General features: G+C 43.4%; 1 protein-coding gene across 2 annotated transcripts; it reads left to right on the forward strand.

Moving 5' to 3' along the window:
- The first annotated feature begins 11,687 nt into the window (after positions 1-11,687).
- LOC120703873 (cyclin-dependent kinase 12-like) lies at positions 11,688-17,206 on the forward strand. Of its 2 annotated transcripts, XR_005687296.1 has the most exons (9): positions 11,723-12,029; positions 12,849-12,895; positions 13,524-13,681; positions 14,157-14,334; positions 14,688-14,990; positions 15,142-15,216; positions 15,622-16,101; positions 16,486-17,019; positions 17,088-17,205. XR_005687296.1 is itself a non-coding variant. In XM_039988067.1 (8 exons), the coding sequence occupies exons 1-8, from the start codon at positions 11,804-11,806 to the stop codon at positions 16,927-16,929; spliced, it is 1,911 nt and encodes a 636-aa protein (XP_039844001.1). In that variant the 5' UTR covers positions 11,688-11,803; the 3' UTR covers positions 16,930-17,206. The 2 variants fall into 2 exon arrangements, 1 of the variants encoding a protein (XP_039844001.1); XM_039988067.1 differs by having other exon boundaries at positions 11,688-12,029; positions 16,486-17,206.
- Positions 17,207-20,171: the final 2,965 nt, after the last annotated feature.

Below are 20,171 nucleotides of genomic sequence, written 5' to 3' on the forward strand. Positions count from 1 at the left end.
AAAAATACCGGTGCTACGTACCAGAGAGCCATGAATTATATCTTTCATGAACTCATCGGCAAAATTGTAGAGATATACATTGATGACGTGATTGTGAAGTCAAAGGGGCACCAAGAACATTTGGTCGATCTGTGTAGAGCTCTGGAATGCACCAGAAGACATGGTTTGAAGATGAATCCAAACAAGTGTGCTTTTGGTGTATCAGCTAGCCAATTCTTGAGTTTTATGATACATGAACGAGGAATTGAAATTAGTCAGAAGACTATATCAGCTATCGACAAAGTTGAAGCCCCTACAACGAAGGTTGAACTTCAGTCATTGATCGGCAAGATTAATTTTATTCGAAGATTTATATCTAATCTGTCGGAAAAAATTCAGTCATTCAGTTCTTTACTGAAGTTGAAGGCCGATCAGGAATTTGTATGGAGAGAGGAACATCAAAAGGCATTGGATGAAATCAAACATTATCTGGTAAATCCTCCGGTGTTAGTTTCTCCCCAAAAGCACAAGCCGTTTAAATTGTATTTATCGGCTGATGAGCGTGCTATCGGATCGGCCCTTATTCAAGTATTTGAAGGAAAAGAAAGAGCTATTTATTTTGTGAGCAGAAGATTGCTGGATGCTGAAACTAGGTATTCTCCTGTCGAGAAATTGTGTCTTTGCTTATACTTCTCCTGTACCAAGCTTAGACATTATTCATTATCGGCTGAATGTGTTGTTGTGAGCAAAGATGACGTTATTAGATATATACTCTAGTTGCCGATTTTAAAAGGGAGAATAGGGAAATAGATTTTGGCATTGTCAGAATTTGATTTGAGATATGAATCGGCTAAAGCAGTTAAGCGTCAAGCCGTAGCCGATTTTATTGTGCAACATTGTGAACCAGAGCTAAACATGATAGATCTTATTCCTTGGACTTTATTCTTTGATGGATCTTCATGTGGGAATGGTTCTGAAATTGGTGTGGTGCTGATTTCACCTCAGGGGGCAAATTTTGAGTTCTCATTTCCGATTGAAGCCTCTGCAACCAATAATCAAGCTGAGTATCGTGCTATTCTCAAAGGAATTCAATTACTTTGAGAAATCAAAGCTGATGTTGTTGAGATTTTTGGAGATTCTATGCTGGTGATTAATCAGTTAGTTGGGGACTATGAATGCAAAGATGATATTTTATAATTATATCATGAAGAATGTCTCCGGCTGCTGAAAGAATTAAAGAAGGTAACCATCGAGCATGTTCCCAAATTTCATAACAGTAATACAAATCGGCTGGCTCAGCATGCTTCAAGGTATCGGCCGATGGAAAGAATAATGGCCTCGGAGTTAACAGCCGATGACTGGAGGAAAGAGATTATTGATTATTTGAAAGATCCATCCAAAAAAGTGAACAGAAAAATTAGATTCCAGGCAATCAAGTATGTATTATTGGAGAAAGATTTATATTATCGGACGATTGATGGAGTTTTGCTCAAATGCATCGATAAAGAAGAAGCTAAGGTATTAATGGGTGAAATTCATGAAGGGGTCTGTGGATCCCATCAATCGGCCTATAAGATGAAATGGGTGATTAGGAGGAATGGATATTTTTGGCCGACGATATTGGAAAATTGCTTCACATATTATAGAGGTTGCCAAGAATGTCAGAAGTTTGGAAGCGTGCAAAGAGTTTCTGCGTCAGCCATGAATCCCATAATCAAGTCGTGGCTGTTTAGAGGATGGGAATTGATTTGATCTACAAGATATATCCTCCATCCAGTAAAAATCATAAGTTTATCTTGGTAGCCACTGATTATTTCACCAAGTGGGTTGAAGCAATTCCTCTGAAGAGTGTTACGTCGAAAGAGCTGATTGAATTCGTCAGAGAACATATTATCTATCGGTTTGGTATTCCACAAACCATTACTACCGATCAGGGTACTTTGTTTACGTCAGATGAATTTGAGGAATTTGCCACTGGAATGGGGATTAAATTGCTGAATTCTTCTCCATATTATGCCCAAGCTAATGGTCAGGCAGAAGCATCTAATAAAGGAGTCATCAAATTGATCAAGAGAAAGATTGGTGAGTATCCTAGAAAGTGGCATACTGTGCTTCATGAAACTTTATGGGCATACAGAATGGCCTGTCATGGTGCTACAAAGGTGTCTCCATATCATTTGGTATACGGAAATAAAGTTGTTCTCCCATGGGAGTTGAAATTTGATTCACGGTGTGTCACGTTTCAGAATCAATTGACGGCCGATGAGTATTCTGCTCTAATGAAAGGTGAATAAGAGGATTTGGCTGGCCATCGGTTGAAGGCTCTTATAAATGTTGAGGCAAATAAAGCCAGAGTTAGCCGATGGTATGATAAAAAAGTAAAAGCCAAGACCTTTGAGTAAGGGGAATTGGTTTGCAAGTTGATATTGCCGACAGGGACAAAGAGTTCAAAATTCGGCAAATGGTCGCCAACGTGGGAAGGACCATTCAGAGTAAACAGATGCGTTCCTGACAATGCTTATATTTTAGAGACACTCGAAAGGGAAGAGTATTCTAGAGCTCTTAACGGAAAATATTTGAAGAAGTATTACCCTAGCGTTTGGGTGGATGGATAGCCGATTAATTGAATTATCGGTTGAATTGTTATGGCCGACACGATATGTGTCGCCCTTAGTGCAAAAAATCTACACAATCCAGATTGTTCGAATTCGGGTCAGAGTTAGTTTTTTGCCACGTCAATTGGGAAATTGCAATGGAAATTGGCAAGAAAAAGAAAATACTTCATTAATGATACTGTTTACAAAGGGGCCGATCTAAGGATCTGGCCGACACAGCAAAAGATTGTTTCTAGGAAGATGCTACTCCTAGAAATCTAATCATCGACAAAGACGCTGCTGATGACCGCCTCTATGCTGACATCTTCAGAGATGGCGGCGGCTACCATCTCCATGTCGTCGGCGAGCTCTTCGAAGGCCCACCAGTCTTCGCTGCCCAGCGGGAAACGGAACGGTTCAACCTGCAGGAGATCGTGACCGGTCTCGAACTGGGCCGTGGCGAGGGCTACGGCAGTGCCACGGCAAACCCCATGTCCGGCGACCTCCCGAATGTGGTTGGGGATGTCCTGCAGACGTGCGGCGAAGTTGTCGCCGCGCGCGTTCACCGACTCGGTGGCGGTGGCTGCTGCGGAGTGGAGGGTCTGAACCTGCGACTCCAGGACTGAAGTAGGATGTCAGAAAAAGAGTTAGAAAAACAAGAGAAAGCAATGCTTCGGAAGGGGCGGCTTACAAGCAACCCTGGAGTCGGCGGCGGTGAGCTAGGCCTGGAGGAGTGCCCGATCGGATTGCACCGCCCCCAGTTCGGCGGCAAGAAACTGAGACCAGATGGTCTCCTGGGAGTAATTTTGCCGAGCTTCATCCTTCTCGCGAAGGAGCTGGCGAATGTACTCCTTGATGCCCTCTGGAACACCAGGGAAAGGGGGTCCCTCCGATTTGGAGGAACCAGAAGAAGCATTGTCACTTTATAGAAAAAAGGCAGAAAAGTTAGAGATCAAAGTTGAACAAAAGCATGGTAATCCGAATACAGAAGAAAGAAGGGCTTACTCCACGCGGCGACGGATCGCCGGCGGGGCATTGGAAGGACCCTCATCGGGGCGCTTGGAGCCCGCCATTGCAACAGGAAGACCTAGGATTTTTGCTGGAGAAAGAAGAAAGGAGGCTCTGTAGCTAATGGAGACTTGTTGCCGATACAAGGACGGAAGGTGATATTTATGGCCCAGTCTGGGTAAGTGAAAAGACGAAAGGTGAATCGGCGCATTGGATTTGTGCGGATGGAAGGTGAAAGGCCAGGGGCAAAGAAGAGTTTTACCCAGTCGTATGGGGTAAGCCGTATGCATGGGGTACGAGGAATGGCTTTAAATGATGGTTGGAGTAGTTTCGGAACAAAATAAATTATTCCAAAATTGAGGGGCATGTGTTGACACCGTTTTTTGACACGTGTCAAAGAAGGTGATTTTTGTGGAGGGAAGGTGGCCGATTTGGAAGAAACCAAAAGATGCACAGGATTGGAATCGGCCGATGGAGTGCGTCCGATGAGCCAGAAGAATATGCTTTGAAGATGCTGATCCACTAGCTCTGGTATCCGGCCGATGGAGAGTTGCCGATAAAGTCAAGGAAAGAGAAGAGGATCCGGACTCTACGAAAATCTTGATGATTCGGTTGTAATATTTTAAGTAGTTTATCTTTTAAATTGTCTTTTCTTTAGAATCAAGTAATGTTTGCCGTAATCGGTTAGGACTTGATAGCGCTAGGCTATATATACAAGTTGTAAGGGACTGGAAAAACTTGATACACATCCAATACAATAAATTTTACAATTCCTTTGCACTTTTTCGGCGACTTCGCCTTTTCTCTTCTTTTTTCGACGAGTTCTTTCAAGTTGAGCAAGGACGCCTCACATTCGAGCGACTTGATTTGCTGGTGAGTTTTCGTTTTACCGAGTATATTTGAGCTTTAGCTACCGGGCGCATCGCTGTGGCTTCGTTCAAATCTATTCAAAAGTTATCGAGTTTATCTAGACTTTGACTTCTGGGCGCATCGCTGTCGTCTCGTCTAGATTTATTCACCAATTATCGATATCGACTAGATTTGTAGGTTCTCCTATGCTTTTTGGTCATTATCATATCTAAAAACACACTAGATCGGCTTTAGGTATTGGAGTGACACCTTTGTTATCTCAAGAGCTTGTTTAGATCTGTTTTTAGTTTCACATCATCTAAGTTACACATTCGTAGCTTAGATCTTTTCATACATACACGATCGGCTATTCAAAGCCGGTTTTGTCGTTTAGGGCATCGGCTGATTCTGCCGATGCGCTCTTTACTACGCGCTTGCATTTAATATCTTTTTGTCATCTATAGTATCGGCAAAGCTTGCCGATACGCCCATCTGAGAAATATTCGGAATCCCAGCCGATTCGCTCTCAAATTTGACTTTGTTTTCTCCCTTGTCAATTCAAGGTCAAATTGACAAGCACGCTTGTGTAACACCTCAGGTGTTTAAAAATAATTAGCAAGGTCCTTAACCATGTCATCATGCATAATCACCAAGATTAAACTAAATAATACATTTCTTGTATGTTTACAAATGCATGTGTATGTATGTATGTGTATATGTGTATGTGTGCAAGTATAGTGTGCCTTGGTAACTTTTTATAAATAACTCAAAACAATGGCTAGTAAAATGCATCTACACATCCCTAATTACAGGGTCTACAAAAGCCTAGTTGACATCATGATCAAAAATAATGATGACTCCTCATAAAATGACAAGTATTTTTGAATCATAGTTTTAGAAAATTTAAAATAACTTTCAAACCATTGCTCAAATAAAATTTTTCCTAAAACCAAAGTGGTAAGGTTTCAAATAATGAACAACTTTCATATTCAAAGTTTTTTGAGTTTCAGTTGAAAATTTTGAGAAGATTTTGGTCAAACCTCGCTCTCTCTCTTTCTTTCTCTCTCTTCTCTCTCCCCTCACTCTGCTCCTCTGCTTCGGCCATGGCAGAGCAGCTCGCTGCGCCCTGCCGCTGCCTGTGCCGTCGCTGCGGCCACTGCCGGCCACGAGTGCCTCTTCTGCACGCCCCCTGACCTTCCCTATCGTCCCGTCGCCGCAGCAACACGCCTCCCCCTCGCGCCGTGGCGACAAGAGAGTCCTGCCGCGCGCATGCTCGCCACCACTGCAGCTCGCCTTTCCCTCTGCCGTGCCCGACCTCTCCTCCCTTCCCTGGCTCGCCTATAAAAGGGCATGCGGCCCTCCATTGCCGCGCCCAAGACCCGGCGCACACCCACGGCCCCGCCGCCCCGCCATTGCCGCGCCAGCTCGAGCTCCACGCAGAGCCGCTCCTCCGGCCTCCCTCTGCCCGAGCCGGCCCGGGGAACCGCTTCCCCACCTCCCACCGAGCCTCCCCAGCTCGACGCCGCCGCCCGCTCACCGCCGGAGCGCCACCGAACCGGTCCCGACGGCCGCCACTGCTCCGTGGCCGGCCCTCCACAAGCCACCCCGACCCCGATTCGACCCACCACAGGGTAGCTCTCGGTCTCCTCTTGCTCCCCCACCTCTTTCCCCTCGCCGCGGCGAGCCTAGCTGCTGGAATCGGCCGTTCCCCGTCCGCCCCCTTCTTCAACCTCCGTCCAGGGGCCTACCTGTAAATAGTTTCAGGATTTCAAGGGCCTCTGTGCAAAAAGTTCTTTTCCCTTTTTGTTTTCCAAAGCAATGAACTTGTAAAACCGATATAAATTCGTAGAAATATTTGAAAAATGCAAACTCAATTGTTCTGTGTTCCTAGTGAATAGATCTACAACTTTTGTTAGATTCACTTTTTCTTTTGCATAATAGTTTTTGCTCTATTTTAAATACAAAGAAAAGGTAACTTTTATTGTATCTCAAGTTGTATCCACTGAATGTCTACCATTTTTTGTCAGTATGTTTAATGCTATGGGAGTAGACTTGTGTGAAAATTTGGTGGTCATTTGACACTCCGAGCTATAGGATTTATGTAGGTCTTGATGTATGCCTAGGATAAATAGTTATTATTATCCAATTTGTTTTGCTATAATTCATGGGTTGAATCTTTTACAGTACATTTGGTTTGGTTCCTAGTTTCTACAGAAAAATTTTCAGAATTTTTAGTTAAATCCAACTGGACCAAATGATTTTTGGTAAGGAGAAATACATTAAATCAAGGAAAATAGTTCCTATGCCTGGAAAAACATGATATTTTGATCATAGGTCTATTATGTTCATCTAATCACTCTGTAAAAATTTGAGGCTTGGTATCTCAGTATAATGGTCTGTATAAATTAATCTTGATCTATGCCACTATAGTTTGCTTTATTTCTCATGCCTTGTATAATGCTTAGTTAAATCTGAAATTTTTACAGCAGCTTCATAATAGGATAATAAACACTCAGTTTAAATCTCATTATTAGTACTTGCATATTTTTGTCTATACAATTTAATCTTGATTCTAGTAGTAGCGGCTTACACTAGTTTTAATGATTAATATACTTGATGAAAATGGCTGAAAATTTGACAACAAGTTTGTACTCATGTAGTGTACTCTGCATAAAAATTTCACCTTCAGAATTTATCTCTAGTAGCCGTTTTGTTTAATCCATGCCCACTTTTGAAAAATGGCAATTCTAAAATTACAACTCCCACTTGCTTAATGAGTTTAGTGAAATTTATTAACTACTCAATTAATGAATGCCCCTGTAATGATAGCAAGGTTATTCCATAGTTATAACTTGAGTGGTGTTGTAAATAGTTATATACCTTTTACCATCAATACAACTCATGCATATGCATTCATGTAGATTCGACTACTCTCGCTGACGGTACGTACGAGCTGGTGCTGGAGTCCGAGAGTGAGCAGTGTGAAGCTCAAGTTAATCTAATTGAAATTGCTGAAGACCCGAACTAAGTTTCGGAAGAGCCCAAGGCTAGCTACGCTCAGGAAGGAAGCCTCGGAGCATAACCTATTACTTTCAAACTTATGCAATTTAATATTTCTATCTATTTGTGCATTTAAGTTTACAGGAGTTGATTGAAATCTTAGTTGCATGATCCTAGGTACCTATATTTGAACACTAGTATGTGTAGGTCGCTAGATGGCTATGCTACTAATTCGGTAGAAGTTGAGTGATTCCCTGTCACTCGCGAGCTTATAGGAGTTGAATGTCTACTACATGCTGCAATCATAAGGCTCACAGTGGGATCATGGGACCCCGTCGGTTTAGTGACAATGTACTAAGGCCGCAGTGTAAGGTAGTGGTCGTTAAGCGTTTGAACGTACTAACCATATGCCGAGAAATATGGTAATCAGTAAGCTTAAGTATCTGATTGGACCGGAGCGTGGGACATACCACCCCACCGTCAGCGGGTGCAGAGTCGTCGTACTTGTAGTTGAGGGTGGTGGGCCTGTCCCGCGAAACGAGAAGAAAGGGGAAATGTTGCGTGGGTGACTTCGGTCCCCATGCGTGTGGGTTAGATTTGCCTTGCAAGATTAATAAACTCGATTCGAATCGTTCCACCGCTCACGGACAATGAGACTGCTTAACACTTTTGCCACATAGAGTAAGAAGTGGAACAATGATGATGAGGAATATGGTTGAATGATAAAAAATAATTATTTTCCACCATGTATGCTATTGGATAGATGCTCACTTAGGGGGGTTAATTGAACTAGAATTTTGAAGCTAAAATCAGAAATTAAGGATTTACTCTTAGTTGCTTTTTCGATGAAACAAACACATCCAGCCAAAAGCCTTGCATGTCTATGTAGTGGGCTAAGTATACCCATAGTCGGGTAAGCCTTGTTGAGTATTAGTATACTCAGCCTTGCTTGTGGCTCAACTTTGTTTTCAAGTGATACGTTTGAAGATCAGATAACTAGCTTGACTTGGCCGTATACTTTACCACCTGGTTGGTCAGTGGAGTGGGATCCGACTCCGGCCAATGATGACAATGCCGAGTGATGTCATGTACGAGCTTCATCATGACATCTTGTATCGTCGTTTAGAATTCACTTTATTTCCACTGTAGTTGAACTCTGAACTACTTTAAATTTGAATTTCACGTACCTTTCTGAGATTTCGAACTTGGTTTGTAATAATTAAGTTAAGACTCGGTAATGTAATATATTTGTGAAATATTGTACTCTCTGGACTCACCTTCGTGTGAGTTGCATGTAAGCTTTGGGTTTCGATCGACGCGTACATGGATTATTCGGGATTTCACCCGACAGCGCTGCCAGATTACTCCGTTTGAAGTGTGTGTTAACCCGTATTGTCTTTATGGAAAGGGTTAGCGCACTTGAGCCGGATTAATTAGGGATGTTCTGCCATAGCTTGGTTGACTTTCCGTGACTCGGCGAACACTTGCCCTCGGATTCCAGTGTGTTGATTTTTGCGTCAACACTGGCCAAACGGGCCCAGCCCGACGGGCCGGCACTGGCCCGGTCCGGAATAGCACGGTCCGAGAACGGTCCGGCCCGGACCTGTTCGTGCCCGTGCCTGGGCCGTGCCAGGCCCAGTACTGTTCTTGGGCCGCGATTCCGGCACGCGGCCCGAGCACAAGCACGGCCCGTTTAAGACGACGGCACGGGGCGGCACGACCACGGCTCACAGCCCACCTAAAAACCCTAATTAATCTCCACCTCTCTCCGACTCTCTCTCAATCTCACGCTCATGCGCCGCCCCTTGCAGCTCGCCCACGCCTCCTTGCCCCGTGCGCTCCTCCTCGGCAAGCGCCTCCCTAACCCCGCTCCTCCCCGACACCGCTCAGCCGTCGAGTCCAGCGCGCTCCTCCTTGGCCAGCGCCGGTGCCACTGAGACCAGCCCCGTCTCGCTCACCCTCGCCGCCGCTTCTTCCCCGATGCGCCATCGCCTTCCACGGCTCCTTCGCAGCAGCTCCTCGTCGACGCCGGAGGCTCGCCCGCCGCCTAGGCCGCCGCGCCATCCGTCCCCACGCCGCCACCTCGTGCTGAGGCACGGCACGGCACGCCGACGGCCTCTAGGGCCGTGCCTGGGCCGATGCCTGGGCACGGCGGCACTACGCGGCACGACACGGCGGCGCTGCCGTGCCACGCCGTGCCGTGCTTCATCGTGCTAGTGCCGTGCCATGCCTGGGCGGCCCGTTTGGCAAAGTATAGTTGGAAATTTAGTAGAGGTAGTAGGATGTATACACGTGCCATGCAAATAAAAATACTTGAATTTCATCGAATAGCTCGATCTCATATTGTTGGAGCTTGCGAGCTCCAGATTAGACCAAGCTCAGTTTGATTAGGGCGTCCACAATGGGAGGTAAGAAGAGGGCAGTAGTAGGATTAGACCAAGCTCAGTTTGATTCCTAGTAGTAGGATACATTGTGAAGGGTAGGAGAAGAGCAGGTAATAGTTGATGTCGGCAACAGCGTTACTATCCGGTAAGATAAATTAAAAATTATTTTCTCTGGCACCGAACAGACACAGGACTGGAGGAATAGAGTTTGGATTGCTGATTTTTCTATTGCAAGGCCCACCTTCTTACCGAATGCACATTGTGGGAGTTGAGAAATCACTGCTACCTCTATTCTTTGGCCCCACCTTCCTACCGAGGTCGGGAAGATACGTTGCTGCTGCCCAATACAGCTAAGCTTTGAATTGAGTTTTTAGCGAATCAAATTTAAATAGCTCGCAAGTCTCGAGCTTTCCTGGTAGCCCTAATAAGGGATAGGGATGAACCATAAATGCTCAGCAAGCCAGCAGGTATATAAATCAACTTTACCTCTTTCTATTTTTTATACTCCTATATTTTCTTTTCAAAATAATGGATAAAATAATAAAATTAGTTGATCATGAAAAATGTTCTATTTATCTACATAAACATGTTAATTAAATTGGGCTCCTCCAATCATTATTGTACTGGACCAATCTCTTCAGTATTGGCTATTAGTCAAAATCTTACACATGTACACACAACATAAAATTTTAGCAACTAAGATGAGGAAATAACATTACATACAAATACTAATCAGCAAAATTCTAATGACAAAAGGATCAAACATTTACAATATGTCTAACAAATAAGGGAACAATCTATCATCTCCAGCTCGACTTTAGGAACTGTTTGTTTGAGCTTCATAATAATTTTTCAACATGAAAAGCTAGAAGCACAAATAAACGGCGAACTTCCTATGCACCTTCCGAAAAGCCAAAAGCTTGGAAATATAGAAATTTCGGCATTGCTTCTGATAAGCATTTTTTGCCATCAACTGTGAGCAGACAATGTGATTGAGGCATCAAATAGTTGAGTTGTTTATGATTACAGTTATTTAAATATCATGCATAATCCTTCATCTTGGTACTCCTGTAGGCTTTGAGATGCCTCGAGTGTGAGAATGTACCAAAGATTGGTGAAAATAGTGTCTTTCATGATCTGATTGGTGGGTAATATCTAATTTCAAGCACAGTATTTGTTTGCCCTTGAAGAGCGAAATTAGAAATATTATGCCTGATCCCTTCAGTTTTGAGTTGTTTTCTCTCCCATCTTTTCTATTTTCCCAATTTGTGCATTGTTTTGCATGAAACTTGATTTAGTTTAGAAAAAGAAAATGACTAGTACCTAATTAGAGTAAAAAAGGTTACATATTTGATGTACCTAATTTATTAAATCCTATTGCATATTACTAATATATTCCCTGTTTCGTTTGGACCTAATCAAGCGGAAGGTCTCTCAATTCCCAGTGGTGTAGTGAAAAGCCTAAAAACCAGGTGTCCCCCCTCTCCACTTATGCTAACACGTTGGTTCTGCCTTTACTTTCATTGTTCATGTGTGTTTACAGAGTTGTGTGCTAATATTATGTGCCACCAAGTTTGCATAATCAATATAAGGTTTTCTACCCTAAAAAAAATCAATATAAGGTTTTCCATAGTACATTAGAATGCTTTTAAAATTGCGGATAGGAATTTCCAGTTACAAATGGATTTTTCCACTGCCACTAAATGTATAAATTTCACTTTTGAACAGCTCAATGGTATACCGTAATAATATGGTTTTTATTGACGGTATTCCCAAAACTTCAAATTCAAAATTCGAAAGGAAGAATCAGTTGCAGCACAAGCCTTGTCCCCCTCTACTGCTAGACTACATACATACATGTGCATTTGGGCCCTTTTGGGCCCGTCGCTATTAACCCAGTCGCCGCGCCGCCGCACACAAAACTGGAGCGGCGAGAGCGAGGCCGAAGCGGGGAGCACGGAGCAGAGCGCCGGCGAAGCGGGAGGCGAGATGATGGATTCGCGCCGTTGGCAGTCTCCGGCTGCTGCGGCGGCGGCCGCCGAGGCCGCGGAGGAGGATACTGGCGGCGCCGGGGGGCCGTCGAGGCGGCCGGCGCGCCGCGGGGTGCACCGCGCTTCGCCCTACGGCTACGGGGGTGGCCCCCGCCGGTGGCTCCCCAGCCCTCCCGTGGCTTCGAGGATCTTCCCCTCCATGCTTCGCGACGGCGCCCCCGCTGGTGATTCCCCCTCACTGCCCTCGTTGTCCCGCGCCTCTCTGCCGACGGCTGTTGCCCCGTTTCCGACGAGGATTTCAAAATGGGGGAAATCTGCGACGTTTTGCCTGTTCTGCTACCGAGTTTGTCACCATTGGCGGAATAGGATCACCGTGGCTCGCGTTTGTTCATGAGATTGGCGTTGTTCTATCTAGGGTTAAGGGTTGAGCGCCCGTGCTATTTCCACGGTCGCCGTGTATCAGTGCTCCAACCTAGGGTTCGATGTGGTGGGCTTGTACTGAAGGGTTATCTAGTGCCTACACTGCTGAATATGCTAGCGGCCTCGTGATCAAGCGTGACAAAGGTCTATCAACTGACGCCACTTAATTGGGCTCTTTTGCTATGTAACCTGATTATTACTACTAATTTTGAGTTTCAGATTGCTCAAGGTGGTTGTGATTGTATGGCTTATAGTTTTACTCTTTTGGAACGAGCATAATAGTTGGTGTCTACTCAACATGGGATTCCCATTCGTTGTTCTTGGTGTGAGACCATACTGATGACCAAACCCTATTGTAGGGTCATTGAAGTAACAAAAGTAGTTTAAATGATCACATATTATAATATTTTATTGAATTTATATATGAACCCGTCCTTATTTTTGTTCTCAACTGTAGCCTGTAGGCGAGTAGTCTTCATAGTAGCTCTCACATTTGTATCCATGTTATAAATTTTGATGTAGCTATGAAGTTAGATCGCATGAGTTAGTGCAAGAAGGGTTCCATTTAGCCTGCATCTCAATGTTTCATGTGGATCTCTTACTGGTGTTTCAAATGTTTGCAGACCATAATCTAGAGATCCATCGTGAATCACTGGATGCAATTCCTGAAGTAAGCAGAGTTTCTTCTCTTCAGAATAATAATTTCATTCTTCTGATTTGTAAAAGTATGATTTTCAATCTATGGAGTCTACCCTTTAGAATAAATTGTTACAACGTTACCTCAAATAAAATGTTGCAGCTGTTACAGTCAAATGTAACCATGCTAGATAAGGTATGTTCATGCAGTTCATGGTCAATTACTATGCATTGGATACTTGAAAATAGTTAGTACAAGAAGATACCCAATTAAGCTCCCTTCTCTAGCTTAGACCGTTAGATGTTGAAAAAACTAGATCATATTGCTGATGTATCTTGGCTTATTGTGCAGAAGGCACACTTTAGCTGCTATTACAACTTTACAATGATACCTAGGTTTCCTACTCCACATGGTGTACTTTTGATTTCATAACTTTTACTTTATTGTTTCCAAGTTCATATACTGTTGGAGCTAGAATGATTGTGATTGATGACCCTGTTTTCTTTTGCATTTTGTGCATTACTTGTAAACTGCAAGATCAGTTGTCACTTGTCAGCTATCTACCTTGTTTGCCTATGCATTCTCCATTGCATTTCAATCAAGATGCACCTGTTACTGAATGGTGTCTTTTGGTTTCTTACTGTGTAAAATTAAACTGCAGAGACAATCCACAGAATCAAACACCAATGCTGCAGTTGTTGGGCCAGCGATGCATATGAGCAATAAATCCAATCTGCTTCTAGAAGGTGACAGAAATCCAAGACATGGCAATGGGCTTGCTGAGATTGAAAGTATAATCAACCAGAGACATTTTACTAGGCAGGTTTTTCTGCACCTTCTGAGCTTTGACCGTTATGTAATACTCCCTCTGTTTTAGTAGGCTTATTGAAATAATATACTTCCATAGAAATCACTATGATTAACTTTTTTTTAAAAGGGAGACCCTTAGGGGGAAAAGGAGGCCACAGTGGTTGAGTGGGGATCTGAGTTGACCGATTACCAACAAATACTTGGCGCCGTTTTTTTATATAAATGTACTTGGCACAGTTAGTGTTGGCAAAGTATATTACAACAATGTATTTTGTGTTACTTGTGAATGTTGTATCATTTCCATTTATCTTTTCTTCTTTCCATTGATCTCCATAACTGGACTACTATAGTGATTACACATCATATGGAGAAATATTTATCTCCTTAACAGGCTATAGTTGGTGGTTGTCTGGTTTTTGACTTGAGTCTGCTGTTTATTTAAGTTAGGGATTTCTGATGCCTGCTATCCTCTTTGGTGTTACAGGGAAGAGACAGAACGTCTAATAGAGATCGTGCGGTCAAGGACCCCTGATCTTAGTTTTGAAGACCAGAGAGCTCCAGGATCTACAGCAAAGGGTTTTGAAACCACTCCATTTTCAACACCTGCAAAATTGATTGATCCTCAGTCATCTTGGGGTACTGATGCCCTTCCACCATCAAATGTAAGAATGTCACAACTTCACAACAGCCTCGTGATTATTTATCTGTACAGAAGATGTTTGTATGCCCCTGTCGATCTTGTTGCCTTTTTAATTTCTATGGGTTGTAAATTCTGTCTATATGCTTTTGAAGTTCAATTATGTTTGTATCTGAGTAATAGTTTTCTGAAGTATGCTACAATTTTCAAAATACATTGTGATTCAAACATTTATAATCTCTTCTTTTGCATATTAACAGATTGTGAGAGTGTGCGTGACCATAATTTATGCACAGTGCTTAAGCAATACTATGTTAATCCTTCATTTCTGTTTGATTTTTTTTATTATCTGATCTTATGCTTTTATTGGCATTCTAGGTGCTTAATGTTGATTGTTCACCAATTGAAATTGCAAAAGCCTTCATGGAAGCACAGACCTCAGCCTCTGTACATGAGTCTCAGAAGCGGAAATTCAGAGCTTTGAGTCATGGAGTTGAGACTGATAATTCCACATCAATTTGTTTCCCTAAAGTAGCTACTGATTCTTCAGTACGCTGGCCTGGTTCAGTTGTCCGAGATTATCCCAATTATCTTACACCTCAGAGCAATAAAGGAAGGAATCTGCCTCAGCCTCTCTCTCGCACGCCTTATAGTGGCTCTGTATTTCGGAGATCTATTAAGGTTGTAGATTGACCTTACATTGCAATTGATTTCTATACCAAGCTCCACCATGCATCTTTTTGTCATTAGCTGTGTCTATCACTAAATAGGAGCATTCAAATGTCACCTTTGGGAACTATAAAATTAATGTTTATTTGTTTTGTAATTACAGAACAGTAGGCATGGTGACACCTACAATAACTCTGGACAGTCACAACTTTCAACTCCTTTTTCTGTTGGAAGTAAGGTATGAATAATTATATTTTGTGTATTTTACTGTTACCATGATACATCTCTTTCTCTTTTGCTTCGTGAAAACAAGAAACCTTGGGCAGATCAAAGCCCACATAGCTGTATTATATGTTGGAACTATTTGTGCAAGTTTGCAATTACTAATCATCCCATTCTTGTATGGGATGGGGTGATATCGTTCTATGTTTGAAAGGTTGTCAAGCATGAGTACATTCAACAACGAAAAAAGACTACATTCAATATAAATAATTCCTGTAATCCTTTCTCTACAAAACTTTGAACAGTGACCCACAACTGAAAAATGAGTTATTACATTGTGTGCTATGTATGTACAGAGCTTAATGTGCTGTATGTATGCCCATCTGTGCCTTTTGTTCTAATATTCTTATTTAATTTGTAGACAATACTAGAGGATAAACTGGCATCAACAAGTGGCAGTATGGTGCAACCACCATCATCTTCCAGAGCACAGATTGATGTTTTCGGGTCTACTACTTCCTTCTTTCCAAGAGAAGGTTCTGTTGCTAGAAAGAATATTGCATTCAACCTGCAAGAGCCTGATGGCAAAGGCACAATAGAAAGCAGAGCAGCTTCTCAGCGTGCTTTGGCTGTAGATAACATCTCCAGAGGTGCTTCGGTATCTGTTCATCCAAAGTCAAGCGTAACAGCTTTCAAAATACTTCAGCATCTTGACAGAACTATTCCTTCCCCTACATCAAAGCCATTAGAGCTAAGACAGACTTTAGCGAAGAGAAAGGCTTCTTCCGTAGCCACCAATAGACAGGTTCAAGGGCCTGATTTCAGTATTGGTAATGGTCATAGACAGAGTGGCATTAACGAGAGTGGTACCGTTAATTTGGAGATTGCAGATGCAAAGAAGGTATGTCTTGTTTGCTTTTATAGCATAATCTACTGTCACTACTGTTTTCCAAATGCACAAATTTAGTGTAATGAAAGATTTTTAGCCATATACGGCCAATATCTACTCTGAATCGTATTTAAACAAAGTCAATTGGATGTATACACTACTGAATCACTGAAAATGTGTTCTGTGGAATATTATACTAAACCAATTTTAATTGTGGCAGTGCAATGCAAAACAAAGACTTTTATTTTCATTTTGCCCTGATCAATTATCCAAGCTTGTTCTCTGCTGCTATCATACATCAATTATTCACTTCGGATTAGATTTTAAGGCAGATTTCTGGTAGCATCAAATTAAAGATACTCCTAATCAGTTATGTTTTACCTTGTGTATGTTCAGGTACCTCCAAGCAGCCCCAGTGTGCAAGAGTTGAGTCAAAAAATTCAGAGCAGTGGCCCTAACTTAGAGGTTCCCGAAACACAGACTTCTCAGCAACCTTTGAAATCGGACTTGACATCCACCTCAGCTGCTGAGGTCTCGGACAAAAATACTAGCAAAGGTTTCACCTTCACTTTCCCTATTCCTAAAGCCCCAAGTTCTCTCTTTGAGCCACCACCTACACCAACCCTGGCTTCACCACCGAGGACCCTGCCAGTCACTACCGAAGATATTCCCAAGTTCAACTTCGGCTCACCCAGTATGACAAACAAGCTCATTTTCTCCTTCGACTCCACAAGCGGCTCTCTTGACGCAGATGGATCAGTCCCAACCTTCAAATTTGGGTCCGATAAAAAGCGAGAGCTGTGTTTCGACATAGCCGGCAAAGATGCGGTTTGTTTTTGAATTTTGGTAGACGCCATGCCTGTGGACCTGAATTCTATCACGATTTTTGGTGTTCTGATGAAAGACAAGTTGGAACGCACTACCATCGAGGTATGCATCGGGACAATAGCTCATCCGGGACATTCAAGTTTTTTTTTCATATTCATGGTGGATGGCAGGATGTTTCAGCACTCGTGCCCGTGTCATCGTGCACCAGTCTATCCGGTCTACAATCCAGATGCTTTCCTATCTGTATGTGAACGGAAGTCCGTAAAGCCTGATCATCCTTTTTGGCCCTTTTGTTTTTTGCCAAGTGTCGCTGCTGATACACTGCTGATACAATCTGTTGAAAAGACGGTGCTTTCTCCGCGGAAGCCGCGTCTGATCCTGCGCATTTTGACGCACGCCTGCACCAGCCTATTTTCCATGGCCAAAGGGGAAACACGGAGGATGGCCTGGCAGGAGTTGAGTCCGAGTCATGAGAGGCTGAGACTACGAGAGGAGAGCGGCCGGTTGATGCTGAAGTAGCTGCCTGATTGCGTCGTCGTTGGGCCAGGCCACAGGCTGGAGTCGCCTGGACTGATGGCGCCACTGAACCAAAGGCGTGGCGGAACGCAACCCCCTGGAGGCAGGAATGGTGCCATACACGTAACAAGGTATACTACACGCCGTGTGAATCGTGGCGCGAAGAGGGCCCCACGCGTGACGCGTCGACCGTTATTTTGGCCTGGCTCTCAATTTTTCCGCCTCACATATATTTTATAATTGTATCTCAAAAATATATTTTATAATTATTAGACAAATGTTTGGTGAAGAAAGTAAGCAAGCAGGCGAGGCGACGCCATCACGCGGGATGGCGTCGGTTGCGTTGGAGACCTGGACAACAGGGAAGAACCTCGTCCGTGCATTATTCCTGTCCCGGCAGGCACTGCCGGTATGATTGTCGAAGGGAGGGGCGTCAAATCACCCGATTAAGAAGGCTCACCGGCTAACCAATCAACGGCCACGATTTGGCCTCAAGCTATCGTGCTCACTCGAGCAGGTGGTAATGGGCCATGGCTCTTATGGTATCTTCACAGCCCAATAAAGCCCTTAAAATTTTTAGTTCAAAAATACATATGTTTAGAGCCCAGTCCTTTTAAGGCCCGATTCTTAAATTTTCTAGTTCAAAATGTTGGGCCCTTTACCACCTAACTGTACCTTCTATTGGCTATTGCATTCCAGTTGGAGGAAGGAAGAAGAACATATCCTCACCGACTGACATGACACGTTAGTAACCGTGTATCTTTCGCATAAGGCCTGTGGGAGTTTTATGGCACTAAATATTATCAATTTTACTGATATGGCAAGGAGAGAGACGGATAGAGTTTTATGAGATGTGAGGAGAGTTTCATTACTATAAAATTCATCTAATATTATTATTTAATTCTCAGTCTAAATAACTGTGCTCGTAAAATTTTCACTCTGGCCTAAGCACATGGTCCACACTCCACAGGGGATCCAGCGTCGCTTTCTCCGGCGGGCCCCGGCGCGACCCATGCCGCAGCTGATCGGGACGACCCCGTTCATCCCGTCGCCCTCGCGGCCGGGCCCTCCGCCGGAGAAAAAGCTTCCGCACGGGTCGCCGTCGCGCGCGCTGCCGCGGCCAACTAGGGTTCCGCCCCGCAGCTGCTGGCAGGCCGACCACCCCCTCTCCTGTCCAGGACGACGACGACATCGCCATGACGGCTTACCAAAGCTTTTCCCTCCCAGGCCTGCGCCTTCTGTTTGCCCTTTTATTTTGCCCCTCTTTCCAAACAGCATCTTTCCAGGCCTTCTTTGCAAAAAAGAAAAAAACTTAATTCTCCGATCGATGTTCATCTCCAGTCAATGGCGAGGTCTTCGGACGCCTCGGAAAAGAGCTTCTGTGGCGGTGGCAGTGGAGTGCCTGAGTCTGAGTGACGTCCACTCCCAAAGGCACCACATCAGCGTGGCCTCGCAAGCTTTTGGCACCCAGACCCAGTAAGCATTGCACTCACTGAGAGCACTAAGAAAAAACGTTTTGGAAAAAGGAAAAAACGTTTTGGAAAAAAAAAAGGGTGAGAAGGCTTAGTTGCAACAGAAATTGGCTTTTCTGGTGCCACTGAACACGGTACGGACGGAGCTCATCAGGTTCGAGCATGAAAAGGCCAACGGCCAGACGCGTGTGATGGATGCGGGGCGTTTAGTTCCCAAAACAAAAAATTTTTGGATGTCTCGTCGTTGTTTGACCAGATGTCGGGAGGGTTTTTCGAACACTAATTAAAAAACTAATTTCAGAACTCACTTGGAAATCGCGAGACGAATCTTTTGAGGCCTTTGACCGCATCATTAGCACATGTGGGTTACTGTAGCACTTATGGCTAATCATGCACTAATTAGGTTCAAAAAATTCGTCTCGTCGTGTACATCAAAACTGTGTAATTAGTTTTGTTATTTAATTATATTTAGTGGTTCATATATGTGTTTAAAGGGGAGGTGAAAATTTTTGGGTGAAAATTTTTGGGAACTAAACGGGGCCTAGTCGCCTTTCGCTCCACCTGCGAACAACCACCGGTGGACGGTGGTGCTGGTCGTGGATACCAACCCGGAGTTTGCTTGCTGTGTGTTGCAAATTAAATCTCTTTCTTTTTTTTGTTTTATATTAGGGCTTTGCACGAGTGGTCGATCAAGTCGTTGTGCGGCTATACTGATTCGCGAAGGAGAAGAAAAGTTGAAGGAAAAGAAGTGCCGTGCCACAATAATACTTCGCTCAGTACACGACCGACTAGCGTGGAAAGTCGTGACACCTAGGTCCAAATCGCCTGATTTGCTTGGATTTAAGGGGAGCATGTCTAATTATCTGCTAATCATTCCTTGACTTTTGTTTAACAAGCTAACAATTTGCATTCTGTTGTTCTGATTACAGGTTTATAGTATCTACTAAAATTTGCATAATTTTTTTATGTGGAGAGTTTTCTTTTTCTAGATAAACATTTAAAACATTGGCAACTCTACTAAGAGGTGTATATATTCATATCTTTTTTTTAAAAGATCCTAAACTTTACGATTCGGTGTATATTAATAATAAAAAGAGAATTGACTCAATTTATAGGTAAACCCGACTCGAAAACCGTATTCATATCCCATCTAACATGCACTTATTAGAAATAGGAACTAAAAACAACACGATCGCTCTCCACAATTGAGCATTTGAGTCATGCCAAGTAGGATCTACAAGTATCCAACGTGACCTCCATATGAAT

The sequence above is a fragment of the Panicum virgatum genome, chromosome 4K (assembly GCF_016808335.1).
Source record: "Panicum virgatum strain AP13 chromosome 4K, P.virgatum_v5, whole genome shotgun sequence".
NCBI classification, from domain to species: Eukaryota; Viridiplantae; Streptophyta; class Magnoliopsida; order Poales; family Poaceae; genus Panicum; species Panicum virgatum.

Excerpts from the sequence above, each read along its gene's own strand:
- LOC120703873 (XM_039988067.1), top strand. The coding sequence starts at position 11,804 with ATGATGGATTCGCGCCGTTGGCAGTCTCCGGCTGCTGCGGCGGCGGCC. Across the intron at positions 12,030-12,848 it reads TCGCGACGGCGCCCCCGCTG|ACCATAATCTAGAGATCCAT; the intron begins GTGATTCCCCCT and ends AAATGTTTGCAG. Across the intron at positions 13,682-14,156 it reads AACCAGAGACATTTTACTAG|GGAAGAGACAGAACGTCTAA; the intron begins GCAGGTTTTTCT and ends TTGGTGTTACAG.